Below are 16,799 nucleotides of genomic sequence, written 5' to 3' on the forward strand. Positions count from 1 at the left end.
GTGGGCACAGAGGCAGGGTCCTGCTCCATCCCCTTCTAGGGTCCTCACTGCACAGCATGACAAGTCAGAGCTAAAAGACCTGGCTGATCTGACTGATGAAAACGGCTAATGTGCTGGTAGCTGTGGGTCGGGTGCTTGGGAAGTCAGGCAGGAAGCAAGCCAGGAAATTAATCCCCAAGTGGTAGCCATGGTAGGCACCAAGGCTGCCCTTCTCCAGGGGTCCTGCACCAGCCATGCCTGCCAGCTTCACAGGATGGTGGCATCTCGCTTGTGGGCAAAAGGAGCGAAGGGGCTGGTTCTGCTGCTTCAGGTGTGCTGCAGCCCCCCTGTTCTCCTGCCTTGGTCTGCAGTGGCAGCACAGAGAAGGTGCATTTGAGTTTCCCCTTACCAGCTGTGGAAGGGACCACTCCTATACTCCCTTGCAGCACTTCCCTTCAGCATTCTTTTACTTCGGCGCAGTGCAAGTGTCCAGGCCGGGACACCCCTGCAAGCAAAGGACTTGTCACTTAAACAATCAACCCTGATCGCCTTTTGGCAGCGCATCACAGGGCTTTCAACTTAATCATGCTGTGTAAATGACTTGATTAAGCATAATTTTACAAATGCTGATGTTTCAGCAGCTAAGCGTTGAAGCTCAGCAGCTTTAGCTTCCATCAACTGCTAACATGACTGTACTGTTTGTATTTTTTTTGATTATGGACATACACAGGCACGCACACACTCTCACTCTTCCAGCCCCACTTGCCTTCCCTTTTCATAAACCCTCCCCCCACCGTTTCTGTAGAGCTCTTACCAAGACCATCTGCAGCCTGACAAACAGAAGACAGCCTCTCTGCCTGGGCTTGTGCAGGGTGACTACACTGACCATCTCCAACACATGCTGACACCAGAGCTGCGTGTCACCTTGCGAAGCCTGAGCTGGCTTGTACAAGTTGATGCCATTTCTGCTGCAGGTGTCCTGGTCTGACTGCTGGTGCATTTACCACAGTTGTACAAAGAGGCCCTGACCGCATGGCAACCTCGCTTTCACTCCTAATCAACTCCAACACACTGCAACCATCTCCTGTTGTCCCTGGCAAAATCTCTGTGTGACACATATTGTTTTATTTTGAATTAAGGTACTAAGTTTTAGCATTTGAAAATATGCTTAAACGGACACAACATGTACCTTGCTAGCAGTCGATTCATCATTCTCTGTGGCTATATGCGATGACCAACAGATGCAAGGCAAATCAGGAGGAAATCCCTGTGGCCAGGCTTTCTTCTGCCAAGAAGAGCCATAATGTGAACCTGTTTGCTGGCTGGGTGCCAGGGACAGCGGTTCCACACGGCTGTCCTGCCAGCCCAGGACACCCCTCACAGCACAGCCAGTCTGTCGGGAATGTCACTGCCCCAGATCCAAACCAGCACCAAACAACCGGGAGCACCCTGCCACCCCCTGCCCATGCTGCTGGTCTCCTGGTGAACAGTGAACTGGCTGGTTTCTCTAGTCTCACAGCACAAAGCAGAACACCACAAACCACATTAACACCCCAGTTTGAGCCAATTCCTGTAACCTTAGGGCTTCTGATTATACAAAATTAATCCTTTAAGAGCCAGCAAAGAAATGTCACCATTAAGCGCTGCTTCCACTAAGAGGAGGACAGGTCCTCCTTTTCCTGAGAAAGGGAGAAAAATAAAAATACAGCTCACCATTCTGGATGCTGGACTTGCAGTGAAGTGTTTCTGAAGACAGCAAGATGAGGCATGTGGCTTCCCTGTCTTTTAGGTGTCTCCTAGGTACGTCTTGAGCCTGTTCCAGGCCATATTTTATGTAAGTAAGTCTGGAACAGCTGCAAATAAGCTTGGGACTCATGTCTTGGCAGCAAGAGCAACTCAGAAAAATCTGCGTTTTTGTTGGCCCACACTTAAAAGTAAAAGCTATTGCAGCTATTTTTCTCTGGCTGCTGCTTAGTTTATCACAGCTACTATGTTTGCCACTTAGCATTGATGCTATGAAGCATATTGGCCACAAGTGACACATCAGCGCCAGTGCATTGCTCTGCTGTATGACACTTCCCACTCCACAGGAACACGTTGCTGGCACTAAAACCAGCATGCTTCTCCTGCATCACCAAGATCCCACTGCTACAGCACAGCCAATTCCCCACCAGCCTTGTTAGCAAGGTGGCTAAGCCACCATTTGCCTCAACAAATGGCAGGCAGGGCCTCCTGCCATGGCAGAGGTTTGAAAGCCATGGACTGCTCAAGACTGATCTCATCTGCAAGGATGAGATTCAGAGGGAGGACAGAGACCGGAACACGGCTGTTCCAGCACAGGCTCAGCTTGGGACAGGTAGATTTTTAATCCCCTTTGCAGGGAAGCACATTTTACCGCCCAGCTTCACCTGGCTGCCACATGCAGCCTTACTCCCCTGCACAGATGAGCCAGCCTTGTCCCTGTACAAATCCTCCACCAGCAGTTCAGCACTGACTCTTCTGCCAATCATAGGCAGTGGGGAGAGTCTTAATGCACCTTGGGACCACACGACTTCGGTTAAAACAGTCTACAGCCTTCACACAAGAAGCAGGCACCAGACTGGGAAAGGCAGTTCAAAGCCCTGCTCCTCCCAGGCCTCCACCTGCCTGGGACAAAGGCCAGCCTCCAGCAGTGCACCCCAGAGGAATGCTCCCTTGAGCCCAGGGCCCCAGGCCCTGCAGCTATTTTCTTGCATTCAGAAGAACCCTTGAGCTCTTATCACTGCCTAAGAGCGTCTGAGCCCAGGATAGCTGAAAAGAAAAGGCTTCATTAAAATCAAAGCGTGCTCTATCCCCTAAAGCCCTCAAGGTCCAGCGACAGACAGGACATGAAATCAAGCAAAATGAAACCTTTGCAATTGTTAAAAGGCACAAATAAGTGCCGGTGAAACACGATTTGACTTGGTGGATTAGTGACTGCTCTCTATAAACTGTGCATCAAAGCCAGTCTAAAGTCAGGTAATTTAGCTGGCAAAAGCATTGTTACCGAAGCACAACTCGCACAATGCCTTGCAGCTTTCCTGTCCCTTTTCCCCTTGACCATCCCTCCATCAGAAACAACAGCTGGCATGGCTTCGGCCTCGTGCTTTGCCCTTCTGTGGTCTCTCCCCAAAATGACCATGACAAACTGATCCGCATGAACTCTTAAGCTCTGTGACCCTGGCAGATATCCCGGAGTGGCTCAGCTAGCCTCTGTGGCCGCAGCTCACACTCATGTGGGCAAGGACTCGCCCGACAGCAGTGGCCACAGCAGGACCTTCTGCTGTCCCACAGCTTGGCTGCGATTGCATCTCTGAGCCTGCAAGTGATGGAGAGCTTAACTGGTCCTTAAAACCACTCAGCATGCTCCATGGGGCAGAAACCACACCAGCTGAGGCGGGGAAACGCTCGTAGACAAGGCTTCACCCCAGAAGTCTCACAGGGGCAGAAGCCCCTGTTGTGAGGCCACAGTACCTGCTCTGGCCATCACCTGCCAGGCCCAGGAGCAGGCTCACGTTCCCACAGAAGAGTGAGGTGGCATCATCCAAACTGGAGAGCCTGGTGCGGCATGGCCCTGGCACTGCTCCAGGCTGCTCAAGGCCCTGTTGACTTGAGCACCAGGCTCAGCTCCCACAACACAATCAAGCTGCTGCCCCGCTGCACATCCGAAGAGACAGCCCAGTGGGCTCTAACGCTGTCTTCCCACTCCCAACACGCCCACATACTTGTGCACCCACCTTGCTTCCCACCCACCACACCTGCATGCTGTTTCTCCTCTAATTCTGCAGGGGCTATCCTACTTACAGGCACAGAAGGAAGGAAAGAAATCTTCAGTGAAGACAGTGTTCAGATTTTAAACCCCTGCTCCCCTTCAGAGCATCTCCGGATCATTAAACACGGATGGCCCTGACCTGCTGCCCTCTTGTATGCTGCATTTGCATAATATACGAAAAGTCATCACTCAGGAGACATCTGGAGGGGCTTAGCTGGGATTGAGGTTTTAACAAGGCAATGAACCAGCTTTCAGCATTAAATGGCAGAGGCACGGCAGCATCCCCAGTGCCAACAGTCCCCTTTGAAGCAGAGGCGCCCTTTTTCTTGGAGACAAAATTGGCAGTAATAATTGCCAATACCTCCTGACTGGGAACAAAGACTTGCAGCTCTTCTGCAGGCTGCAACAGCAGCTATTCCAGTCAAGACCCTAAAACAACCTTCAGATTAATAAGTGGCTTGGGAAAAAAGGTCCAGCAGGATGAGTTCAGCCCTAAATCACTCAGAATTGGTTGGTGTTTGAGGTGGGGAAATTCCAAGTGTGGGAGCACCACACAGAGATGCAGGCACCAGCCACTTCACTGAAGGTCTGATCTGCATTGTCCTGGCCACCCACCTGCAGCCTGCTTGGGGACCAGTGGCCTCCTGCAACCCCTGCTGCGGCTGGAGGCCAACAGTTAGTGTGTGTGGGCAAAAGGAGAGCTTCCCTTCACATGCTAAGACCTTGGCAACCTTGAAGAGTTCCTGCCCCAATTTGTGCCACTACCTGAAGGGCGCTTGATTTGCAGAGTCCAGCTCCGGTCCGCCTACCCCTCCTCATCCAGGACGTACAAGGGCTGCATCCTCCAAGGCAACGACAGTGCTCCTCAGTCCTGCCTCGAGTGCCAGAGGAAGCCAGCTGTGAAGGCAGAAAGCGAAAGGCAGGGAAAGGAAGGACGTTCTCTGCTAAACCCTGCCAGCAGATGGGCACAGTAACTCCAGCCCTCACCTGCTGCTAACAGGAGCCAGCGTGCTCCTTAGGATGCGCAGCAGACCTTGCAGGATCACTGCTGTGACATGGAAATGAGAAGAGGGCTTGCACGTACCCAAGGGTCTGCAATTGAACGTGTTTGCATTGCTGCCAGCAGCCGTCTCCCAGGGATTTTTATGCCTTTTGAGAAAAGAATCATTGCAAAGGCAGATAAATAGCCACGGGCAAACACAGCCCTTTGCAGCTCTTCCCTCACTCCCTCCAAAAGCAACATGACATTTCCAGCGCCCTTATCTATGTCTGGTGGTACAGACCCACCTGCGGGCCGAGAGCCGAAGGCACAGCAGGAACAGCCCTGCTCCACGGCCCTTCACTCTGCCAGCAGCTGCCTGCTTCTGACAGGAGCCAGCACCAAACTCCTCTGCCGGAGGAAGGAGAGCACCTGGGCCTTCATGGGGGCTGCTCCCTCCAATGCTGGGAGAGGAGTCAGGGCCAGCCACCAGCCCACACCTTCCGGCCTCCAGGAGCAAGGTGGTCAGCCTGTGGGGGTGAGGAAAGGAGGGAGGAGGCTTTAGAGGCAACTACAACATGAGTAGGGTTTCAAACACTTCGAGACTCAGCTCTCAACAAGAACCAGGTACCCAACACATCGGAGAACCTGGTCCTGGCCTCTCCAAAGGGGTGATGGCATTCTGGCATTCAGGAGCCTGGGGATAAATAAGCAGATGCAATTCCAAGCAGTCACCTTTGCAGACAAGTTGTAAGCCTGCTGGTAACAGGTGCCTTGCATGGCTGCAGAGAGCCTGGTGGCCTGGCAGACTAGCAAATCAATCAACCATTTCAATTGTTTCACTGTTTTATTGATGTCCCTGTGCTATCACAGGGGCCATCACCCCTCCTGCAACGAGCAGCAAAAAGGCAAGAAAGCCAGACCATGGTAGTTACTGATGACATCTGAGTGGCCAAATTGGATATATCTAACCCCAAAATATGCATGTGCAAGCCCACTTAACCCCAGGCATTTAGGAGGCAGCATCTCCCAGACTGGTAAAGCTGCGAGTACTGCTGGGCCTGGGCAGGACAGCCTTTAGGAGTTACTTTTGAACCTCCCACAGGGCTTGACCGCACGACTCAGCAGTGCCAGCACACCTACCGCAACTCCCCAAGAAACCCAAACAATCCTCTCACTTCTGCCTTGGGAAATCATGGAGACAGGAGTCTGTGCTCCCAAGCAGAGAGTGGGCATCTACCAGAGGCTGGAGGGTATGTGACCTCCTGAAGCTCCCTGTGCTCTAGGCTGAACCTCCACACGAGTCAGACCTGCAGCTTTAGAGCTCAGCATCATGGAAGGTTTATTTAAAGTCATGAAGGACATAAAAACTATAATTATAAAAGATATTAAAACAGTCCTCTGAGCCACGCTAGCCATGCCAAGCCTGGGTGAGTCCATGGAGTTTACTCCTGTGGCACTGGAGTTTTCTTCTCTTTTCTTTTCTTCTTGGCTTTGCCCTGCTTCTGCTGGTTGGCTTTGCCCTGCTTCTGCTGGGTCTCCTGGCTGACACTCCCCTTTGTTTTCTTTGCAGCTGGAACCTGCTCAGCTTTACAGCCTGCATCACCTTTTCTTTTTCTGTTCATATTCTTCTTCTTCATCTTCTTGTCAGCCACAGCATCTCCTCCATTAACAGCTTCCTCCCCACTGCCTGACATTGCCACTCCATTCTCCCTGACCCGTCTGTTCTGATTCTTGTGTTTGCTGCTACCAGGCACGAGGCCTTTCTTGTGCTTGGGGGTTTCTGTTCCCAGGGGCTGCTCCTCTGGGACTGCTGGTTCACCATCTTCACTAGCTACTGGTGCTACCCCGTTCTCCTGGGTGCCTTTCTTGCGATTCTTGCGTTTCTTGGTCTCTGGCAGGAAGCCTTTCTTCTTCCGCTTAAGCGGCTCTGCTTCCTGCGCGGGCTTATTGACTGTCTTCTCTTTCTTGGGCTTCCTGCAGAGAGAACGCCAAAAATCAAGAGCAACTTAGTTTACAGCCAGGGAGCTGTGTGATCCATGCTACAGGCAGCCCACAAGCAGGCAGAAGCACAAGAAAGGTGCAGGAAGCACAGGCATGCTGCTAGGATGAGCGTTATCCCTGGAGGTAGTCCTCAGTCTGCACAGGGACTGGTTAAATGAATGGCGGGAGCCAGACCAGGACTCAAGGAGGCTCACGGAGACTTGAGAAAGAATCCCTACTCCACAGACCAGATAACACTGTACTTACCACCTCCTCGAGCACACCCGCCTGTGGCCCTGTGCAAGGCTACTGAGACACTGTCTGTCTGTTCAAGGTGACAGCCCCAGCAAGGCCGTCACTGTGCTAACAATCCCAAGAGGTCTTCCAGCAAGAACCCCCAACAGACCACTCCAGTCTCATCCAGGCAGCCTTTGTATGCATGCAAGATAGCCACTGCTGCTGCTGTTCTCTGACAGCATCCGTCAGCAACTTCACCACCACCCAGTCTATGCTGCTCTGCACCAGCTCAGTCCCCAGAGAGGAGACCTGAAAAGGAACCAGGCTCTAATTCCATGGCATGGTTTTCAATGTGAAGCTTTTTGGAGAGTTTTTCAAGCTGCGTCTCTTCAGGGTGGAAAAATGCTATCGTGACAACCTGATGTTAGCACTTGTCTCTCGGCACCTCCACCATGATCCTGTGCACAAACCACACCTGCCGTAGGCTTGTTTCAACTCACCTGCACAAAGATCTCTGCGTGTCACAGCAAGATGGCACCAAAAGTGACAGCAGGCTGCACCCCTGAACCCCAATCCCTTCCTCAGACAGCACACACAAGCTCAGCGTTTCCTACCTTAGCAATCCCCCTCCTAGCTGCAGTCTACTAGCTCCTAAACCAAGCCTTATCCTTGTGCCAGCCCTGGCAGTACAATGCCAGGGGACCTGTGTGAGACTGGGAAAGGGCCTGGGGCTGTGTCATAGGGCTGGGTGAGGCCACTGTGCTCTGCAAGCCTGTTCAAAGCATTAGAAGGGGCCACAACAGCTTCAGCTGCCTGTGAGCCTTCTCACAGTGAGCCACAGGCAAGCATTTCCCTCAGAGCCTCTTGCTGGGCTGAGATACCACAGACCAGGCCACCCACACACTGGGACCGCAGCTCCCAGTCATGAGCAGAGCACCCAGCATTCCCTAATGCTGTGCGTCTCACTAAATACTGCCAGCAGGAAGGGGAAACAAAAGTTCTGATTGCAAGCTATTGATAGAAAGGAGAAAAAGATCCTACACTTCTTTTTTTTGCCCTGGAGCAAAAGTAAAATCCAGCTGCCATTTAACACAGGAGCACTAAAGCATAAACACTGAATGCTCCCCAGCTTTCAGAGCTGCAAGGCAACCACTCCAAGCATCAGGCTGGGGATCCAGACACTAAGGAGCCCAAAAATCACTGGAGACGATTGAAGGTCCTGGCATGTACTCTCTGGTATCCAGTCACTTCCCAGGACAGCTACTCATTCCCTCCAGCCTCACATTTGCAGAATCAATCCATAGTGAAGTTGTAGGAGCTTAGTGACTCATCCTAGCCTAGAAATTTCTCTGCCAATTTGGCGATGGCTCTTAAACCAGGCCACCATTTGGGACTGCTGAAAGCAGGCACTCTATCCTTGGGTGATCAGCTGTCTTACCTTTACTGGCAAGACACACTTATCAGACATGCGTTACAATCCTCTCTCATCAAGGACCAATCCTAAGCATGTAAGCACCTGGAACAATGAGCCTAGCATTATTCCAAACAAGCAAAACAACAAGCGTTTCAACCTCATCAACCCAGGAGCTCTGTTTAACTCAAACCTGAGCTCAGTGCCTTGACTTCCTTTCTCTTCCTACTTCCCCACAGCAATGAAGACAAGTAGGACAGGCAGTCAGTCCCCCAGGCAAGCCAAGAAGCCAGAGTGCCAAGCATACATACGTATAATTCAGCCAGCGCATGACGTTCCAGTAGAGAGAGTCAAGACGTGCTGAATTCCCAATGCCTTCTGGCTGGTTCAGAGCAACCAGCACTTTGTCCAACTCCGCCAACTTCACACGCAGCTTCTGCAAGAGGCAAGTACAAACAGACAATCTGCAGAGTGAACTCAGAAGGGGCACTCACAGCAGCAGGGCACAGCCCATCCTCAGGGTAAGACCTGTCGGGAATAACCAATCCTGCCCAGCTTCTCCAAGCCACTGCCCTGAGCTCATTTGCAACACCACTTCAATGTGGGGGCAAAAATTGGTGAGTCACACCACGCCATCAGGTACAGGGTTTGCTTGAAAGCCGGGTCTCTAGCATGAGAGGCATGAGTCTAGCAGCTAGAATTGTACTGGCATAAAAGGGACTGAAAGGTCCTTTGGTCCTCTTTCCTTTTCAGTCCACGGCTGAGAGCAGGGGGAAGAAAAGACATGACTATGTACCTATCTAAAAGGAAAACAGCAGCATTTTCAGTCTGGTTTCTAAAGAATGCAATCATGCTGCCTCTGGCTGCCTCTTCTGTAACCCACTGGATAATTTCAGTAAAACCAGACAGAAAGGGGTGTCTCAAAGGCTATTTAGTTTCTACAAGAGCCTTGGAAATAATCTCTCTCCTCCACCCACTTTCCTATTAGGTCTTCACAAAGAAACAGGCTGTGGTGTGAGCTCAGTGCTTATCAGTAGGAAACTGGGCTTCAGCAATTCTGTTGCTTGTGGTATTTTGCTCCAGTAAATAAGACTTATTTTGTCACCTATAGAAAATCTTCTCATGTTCAAAAAAGCTGTTCTTCATTAGGGAAAATAAAGCCCCAGAACAAAGCTTCACTCCCGCTCACAAAGCTTCTGAGTAAGTCTCAGTTTTTGTGAATCAAAATCTCTGGGGTTCAGTGGAGAGGACAGAGCAATCATCTGGGACAAAACCCAGCTCACCCTCACTGTATCCCAGGCCATATTTCTGCTGATAAGAAAGGAGATGCCACATGCGTTTGCAGAACACTGCACAAATCCTCAACAAGCTCCTGGAGATCAGCTCATAAGAGCTACGGATCACTCCTTCAGACATGAGGGCTTTTCTGTCCTCAAATCCAGCTAGGCATTCCCTCTAGGGGTACCTTTGGTAAGAAATGAGGTGGGATGTAGCCGTCACAAGGTAAAATCCAAGTGTGACATTTAAAAGAGGCCTTGCTGCTATTCAGAAGAACAGCCATTTGCCACACATTGGGTCACGCACTCACCTGCTCCATCACAGTTTTGAGGAGAAAGTTCAACAGCTCCAAGCTCTTGGCAACTTTCTCTTTCTCAGCCTTCAGGATACACTTGCCAACCATTTTCAAACTCTGCAAATTGAATGGGAAGATCGAAAAGCAGCACGTATTAAATGGGGAAACAAATCACTCTTCTCAGGAGAAAGCAGAAAATGAGTAATGATTGGCGGGATTAACCTGTCACCAAAATAGCTCTGGAACACAAAACCCACCAATCTCTGGAAATGCTCAGGAGGGTACATGGTGGAAGCTGCTGATGCCCAGGTTAATTAAGAAACAACTGGACAAAATAGGAGCAAGCATACCACAAAGGCACAACCTTGCTGCTCTCCCTAGTTTTTAAGCTAAAGCACAACTGGAGACATGTTGCTGCCTCCTGGAGAAAAAGAGGAAAGACAATATCCGCCCCCGCCCTGGAAGGCCAGGAGGCTGCCAGACAACAGACTCACCTGAGGGACAACAGCTACTCAGCTGCAGAAGCTGGGATTTACACGTAAAGTGCTAATGCAAAAATCCATTAACACTTACGCCTAGGAAATCCCAGTTGCCAGCACTAGAACAGGGCTTGTCAATCAAGCTTAAATTCCAAAATGACTGAGAGAAAAATCTCATCTCTTTGTGTTCCCTTTATGTGCTGCAGGGTTTCTGAGACACTGAAAGGTCTGGCTTTGAGGAAAATCAGTCCAAAGATAGGTCAAATAAAAGCCAGAGTTATTTACAAGTGGAGAAGGGCAGAAAATAGCCATAAAAAGGCAGCTGGATCAAAGAGGCGGCCCAATGGCTCAGAGGGACTGCCTGCAGCTGGTCCTCGCAGCTCCGCTTACATGGTAGTTTGCTTCCCCACTATATTTCTGTGTGGATGCACACACCACAACAAGCCTCACAGCTTGCATGGATTACTCCAATATGAGACAGGATTTGCAGAGACAAGCTTATTGTAGACAGTGGCGTGCCCCATCACAGCCTATTTCTCTAGAGGAGGCTGCACTTGTGGCCAAGTCCGCCTTTGCTTGGAATTTGAACACGCCAACCCGTCCAACGGGCAAGGTCCACCCCAGGCTCAGCATCCTCAGTGCCTCAGGCAACACACATCACTGATAAGTCATTGCACCAAACCTGTACCCAGTGGTGGATACTGTACCCAGGAGATGCAATCTCTCCCATTAGACCATCTATTGCTTTGTCTCCATTCAGACTGGAAGGAATTTTAAGGACTCTGAGCAAACTATTCTCCATCTGTATCAGCATAAAGCTGGCAAATAAAGTAAAAATCCTTGCAGACAGAGAGAATTAAGAATATTATTCCCCAAAGCAAACTCTTTCAGTAATGACACCCACAACAGAAAAATAACGATGGCCAGCAAGAGTGCAAGGAAAAAGTGGGGAGACCAGATAACATCTGCAGCAACAGCAGCCTTCAAGCAGAATTATTTACTATCTGTACAGGCTCCACACCCTGGGATTAGCCCTGTATTAGAAAGCCACCATGTTCTGCTGGCTGGAATTCATGCCGCAACTTCATCTGACTATCAATAATTTGCTAATTACTCTCTCCTGAAATAGATGCACTGCAACTCTATTCCAGAGCTGTCATTAGCCTACAAGGTCATACAATTCAGCAGCTCTAAAGTCTCTCAGGTAAAATGAGAAACAAATATAGGGTGTGTGATTAAAAAAATCTTCACATGTAGGATATAACACCCCATGGGCCATGCACACTCCTTTTATTAGGCTTACCACAATAAATAATAATAATAATGATCAGCAAATCAATAATGAAAACAAAACAGCCTGATTTGCATAAAAATTTTCTTTGCAATTTGAAGAACAAGATATTGCCAGGCTAACAGTCATTACTTGTGGTTAAAGTAGCTTTCAGAGAGGCTATTAAGTCGAGATCCCTATTTTGCTAAGTTGCATACAAGTTCACACTACGAGAAAATCAGTATGGATTGTCAGCTCTTCAGAACAAGAGGAATCAGGGCAGTACTGTGAGGAGCCACAGTGAAGTCAACTGTCATTTCATCTTTTTAATAAACAAACATTTTGGAATTAAGAAGGTGTTAAAAATAAATTGCATTTTCTCTTTATTGTAGATGAGCAATGTAGATGACTGCATTTAAATCGTGCTGGCTTGACTCTGTTCTTGCTGCCATCCTTACTTCCCAGAATTGCCCTGATGCTTTGAAGGGTTTGAAACAAACCCTACTGAAGTAAACAGAAAAGTCCTACAGCTCTGAACAACACCTAAGGGGCTGATTTTCACAAGTCTGCAAGCACTTTTCAGGTGCTTGGGAAATTGGGACCTGCATCTAGTTTGGGGTGCCCAACCAAATTCATGTAGACCTGTAGAACGAAAAGAGTGGCTTGCCCAGCTGGAGATGAAAGATATCACTGGTCTAGCGACATCAGTGCTGTAAGACTAGGCATCTCTATTAAAAGCAGTGTTTTGCATAAGTCTGGAAACACTAGCACAGTTCCACCAGCATAAATCGCCAGAAGCAATCCAGTACAATTTAGGTGCTCTACAAACAAATAGCTCCCTACGGACATGGATCACTTTTAAACAGCTCCCAAAGACCAGGAAGGAACAAGGAAGAGGACGGGGGTGGGTGGAGAAGCCAAAGGAGCTGCAAAGAAGCGGCAAATAATTCATTCCTACAGAATGCACCATTTTCTCCAGTCCAGAAGCAGAATGGATTGCCTTTAAGAAAGCTGGATTCAGACGAAGTCTTACTATTTCTCAGTACGTATCTTTTCCCTTTCCCTGCTACAACGCGTGTAAAAGAAATTTACTCCAAAGAGCACAAAAATGCCAGCACCTCTCTGTGTAGTATGGTTGAGACAGTCAAGCCTCCTTAAAGATTTGAGTCCAATTCCCGCTCAGCTCAGTGTCACTTGTTATCCTGATCTCATCACCACTATCTCAGAGTACTTCCCCATTACATGAGATGGTATCTTCTGTCACGCATGCCTTGCTTCACTGTCATCCTCCCGTAGCAGGTAGTGTACACACTAGAGCGTTTGCTTCCATGGGATTTGTGTTAGCACGCAACATGAATACAAACACGCTGTGCTCTGGTTACGTAAAAAGAAGCTGACTTTGGACTGGGGCTGCTGGCAAGCCTTGGGGAACTGCTCCCAAAGAATGAAATCCCAAGTCTCTTCAATGGGAACTGGGTCCAAATCTCAAAAGCAGCTTTCCCAAGTATTTGTCAAAACTTCTTCCTAAATAGGTATCAACCGTTGTCTGTACGTTATGGGTTTGCACAGCAGATTGCTTTGGTCTGCTCCCCCGCTCAGCTATCTGAAAGATGAAATTAGCGCTGCCACCCCAATTGTGCACGTCAATGCTTTCACAGGCCTACCGTGAATTCTTTTGGGGAATGTAAAAAATACAATCATAAAATTAAAGCAAAAGCTATTATGTAACAGATGGCAGACTGCAACACATGGCAAACATGGTTTAAAAAGAAAAGTAGTATTTCAGTAATCTGCAGCATCCTTAGGAGAGCCTCGAACGCTGATTAGAAGGCAAAAGACTTGCACAAGGTTGGCAAGTATCTCCATTTTACATAGCAAGACTGAGGCACTAAGCAGGGGTTTTGCTTCCAGCTATGCTACAGGTCAGTGGTGGAGGGTTAAGCAAAAACCCAGAATAACTTGTCTAACCACCTGTTCCGTGATTCTCTACCATGTGCTGTTCGCAAAGGCACTCAACTCTCCCTTCCCCTGCCCTCTGAAAGCATTACCAACCTAAAAGTCACATAATCCAATCACTCCATACTAAAAGCAGAGAGACCATGGCTTATATTCAACAGCCACACTTGCATGACTTGCTGATTACGTTGTTTTTCTCCCATTTTCTGTTCTTCGGACTCTGCTCCTTCAGTAACAGCCAGTCCCACTTCACAGGGAATCTCAGTGCCAGTTACAGCTCAGTAATATCTGTGACGGTTAATCATGCCTGTACAACTGAGCTGCCAGCAGATCTGAGCAGGTCATTTTCGAAAAGGAAAAAATATGGAGGCAGTTTTCACAGCTGGAACTCCCATCTCATCTGAAGCCAATACAGCAATACAGTTCCTGCCTCACCCTACATGGATTCAGCTGGCAGAGATGGTTTTGTCTTGTTATGTCAAACACACTGCTTCTAAAAGCCTCTGGCTGTTTCCGGTGGATGGCACTCCTAAATCCAAAGTTCTCTGCTTCTAGGATTTCTACAAGAAGAGCACACCTCCAGCATCTTATCAATCAGTCTTTTTTCTTATATTCCTAATTCCTGTATCACACATATGGAGGTATCCCAACTACCGCAGGATCCAACCTTCGTTCCATCTCTCATTGCACTTCACAGCATTCCTTCATCTTCACAAAGTATAAAACAAGTTTGTTAGAGCACAGGAGGTGAATACCTGCAGTAATTCAGTAATACAAGTAGGACAGAAGGCTGGCAGCTAGAAAGAGGTGTTTAACCACACAGCTCCATGCCTCAGTTTCCCAGGCAGGATTTTAGTCTAAGCTCAAGACTCCACTGAAACCTGCAATACAGCAAAAAGTGGCACATGTGCATCTAGAGCCAAAGTCAGCATCCCAGCCACTGCCCAGCTTTCCCTGCAGGGGGATGGCAATGTGCTGTTACAGGGAGCCAGGCAATGTTTCTGGAAGCCTCCACATTCACACCCGCCTGCAAACTCAGCCTGCCTGCACCTCTTCCCCTTTCACAGGTACCACAGTGGGGGACACACTTAGTCCAGACTTACAAGACACAGCAGTATCCTAAGAGTGCAGAGGAGTGTTCTGCTACCAAGAGACAAGCACATTTCCTAGCTGGAAGTCTGAACACCCTTTAATATTTATGCATTCCCAGCATGTCCTTCAGCCTATTTCATTGTTCAAAACAAACAGCCCTTCCCCTCCGTGGGATCAGCCTGACAGATCCATCACTGCTCTGTGAGCTGGAGAAGCCCGGCCAACCTGCATTCTTTCCGCACGCTGTGCTGTCTCCATCCTTCCCCCTCCTCCCCCGTTTACAGATCTGATGCTGATGGATAAATGTGCAGATTCATGGCTGAATACAGTGCCAAGTGCCTTCTGCAAACCACATACCTCCACCCACCCTGCACGACCTTACACCCCCTGGCACAGCCCAAGGTTGCTAAGGTAAACTCTCTTCTCCAGCAGTAAATAGTTCAGCAAAATTTCCACCCTACTGAACGTCCAGTCACAACGAGAAAGCACTTAAGTATGCTGACTGCTTTCACACTGACTGTGAAAGCTAAAGCTTTGCCCTAGCTCCATGCTGCATGCAGGGTCCCAGAGCAGAGACACAACCTGGCATTTTGCTGTTGTTGTGGCTCAGGTCCCAATGGTGGAGTCACACCCAGAGGGGCCCCAGCAAGTGGCTTAGGGGCCCTACAAGCACGTGCCCATTACCTGAGCCAAAGTACAAGATTCCCCATGTCCACATACAGGTAAGCTGAGAGGTTTGGGAGGGGCACAGCCTTCCTCTGCTATTTAGAGGCTAATAACTCTGACTCTAATAACTGACAACCAAATGAAGTATTTTAGTATTCTGTATGCTCATAGCTCCTGCTATTATCTGATGTAAGCACCCTCGCCTCACCTGTAATTACTCTCACATTTCTCCTGAGAGGTAATCCAGCATCATTCCCTCCATTTCACAGAGGCTCAGAGAGGCCAAGTAACATGACTGAGTCACGCAGACCATGACAGAACCAGGAATCAACTCTGAGCTTCCCAAAACCCAGACAAGCCAACCCCAAATACTTCCTTTCATGACAATGTTCACTATACAATGGAAGAACCCAAGCTAGAACTTAGGGCTAAATAATGGAAGACAAAGAGGGGAGGAGGGAAGAGTATGCCACTTCACACCAGTTTCCATCTATCCACAGAACCACATCCATTTCCAACTCCATGTACACGGGGTACACAAGCACACAAGGAGAGGTTCTCACACCACCCACCTCAACAGCACAGCAGTTGCTGCCGAGAGCACTAAAAGGAGGAAAGAAAACACTGGCAGTCCCTCCTCCCTCCGTTCTCTCTCACTAAGTTTCTGAAGACTGAAAGTATAAATGTTCAGAACTTTTTTCCTTGCATCTCTAGCAGAAACAAGTCATCAAGAAATGCTCACAGAGGGAAGGGAACCCACCAAGCTTCTGCTTGTCCCTGACTGAGGGAGAGAGGGAACATAAGGGACTAAGCAGACCCACATGCTGAAGGGTATAACTAAAGGGCACTTTTTGCAATGTTTATTTTGGTTGTTATTAGAGGGAGGAGCCCAAAAATCCAGAAGCCATTCTCACAGAAAATGTCAATGCTTTCCCAAGTTTAAAGATCTTTTTTTTTTTTTTTTCCCCATAGACCATATGAAAATGCAGGGAAAAACCATACAGGACAGCTGAGGGAACAGAGGAGAATGAATTCTCCACAGAGACATCCAGTACTCTGAAAGCACGTCAAAGATATCAGTTAAATCACTATTGGCCTCATTTTACAAGCGAAGAGGCTGAGAAAGGGCAATGAATTAAGAATTTATAAAGACGGACAGATAAAAGTTCAGGCAATCGTCAAGAAAAAAAATTGAAGAACCTTTTTTTTAGAGATTTGATGAAGTCACTGTTAATAATTTATCTCCCTACAAATTAAGACACCGATAATCAAATGTGATGCCCTTCAGAAATGAAGGGCATGTCTACATTGGAAGGCTATATAGTATACCCCTCTCTCCCACACACATTCTGAGCAGCTCCAGCTAGTTATTTTAAATCCCTAG

General features: G+C 48.6%; 1 protein-coding gene across 1 annotated transcript in view; it reads right to left on the reverse strand.

The window, feature by feature from the left end:
* Window positions 1-6,193: 6,193 nt before the first annotated feature.
* The window catches only part of MYBBP1A (MYB binding protein (P160) 1a), a gene marked incomplete at its 5' end in the record, with an annotated part of 61,162 nt that continues 50,556 nt past the window's right edge, over window positions 6,194-16,799 (reverse strand). Inside the window, 3 exons of the mRNA XM_009575544.1 lie at window positions 6,194-6,725; window positions 8,691-8,815; window positions 9,968-10,069. Of these exons, the coding sequence (XP_009573839.1) occupies window positions 6,194-6,725; window positions 8,691-8,815; window positions 9,968-10,069 (759 nt within the window). The remainder of the gene's footprint in view (window positions 6,726-8,690; window positions 8,816-9,967; window positions 10,070-16,799) is intronic.

The sequence above is a fragment of the Fulmarus glacialis genome, unplaced genomic scaffold, assembly GCF_000690835.1.
Source record: "Fulmarus glacialis isolate BGI_N327 unplaced genomic scaffold, ASM69083v1 scaffold454, whole genome shotgun sequence".
Classification (NCBI taxonomy): Eukaryota; Metazoa; Chordata; class Aves; order Procellariiformes; family Procellariidae; genus Fulmarus; species Fulmarus glacialis.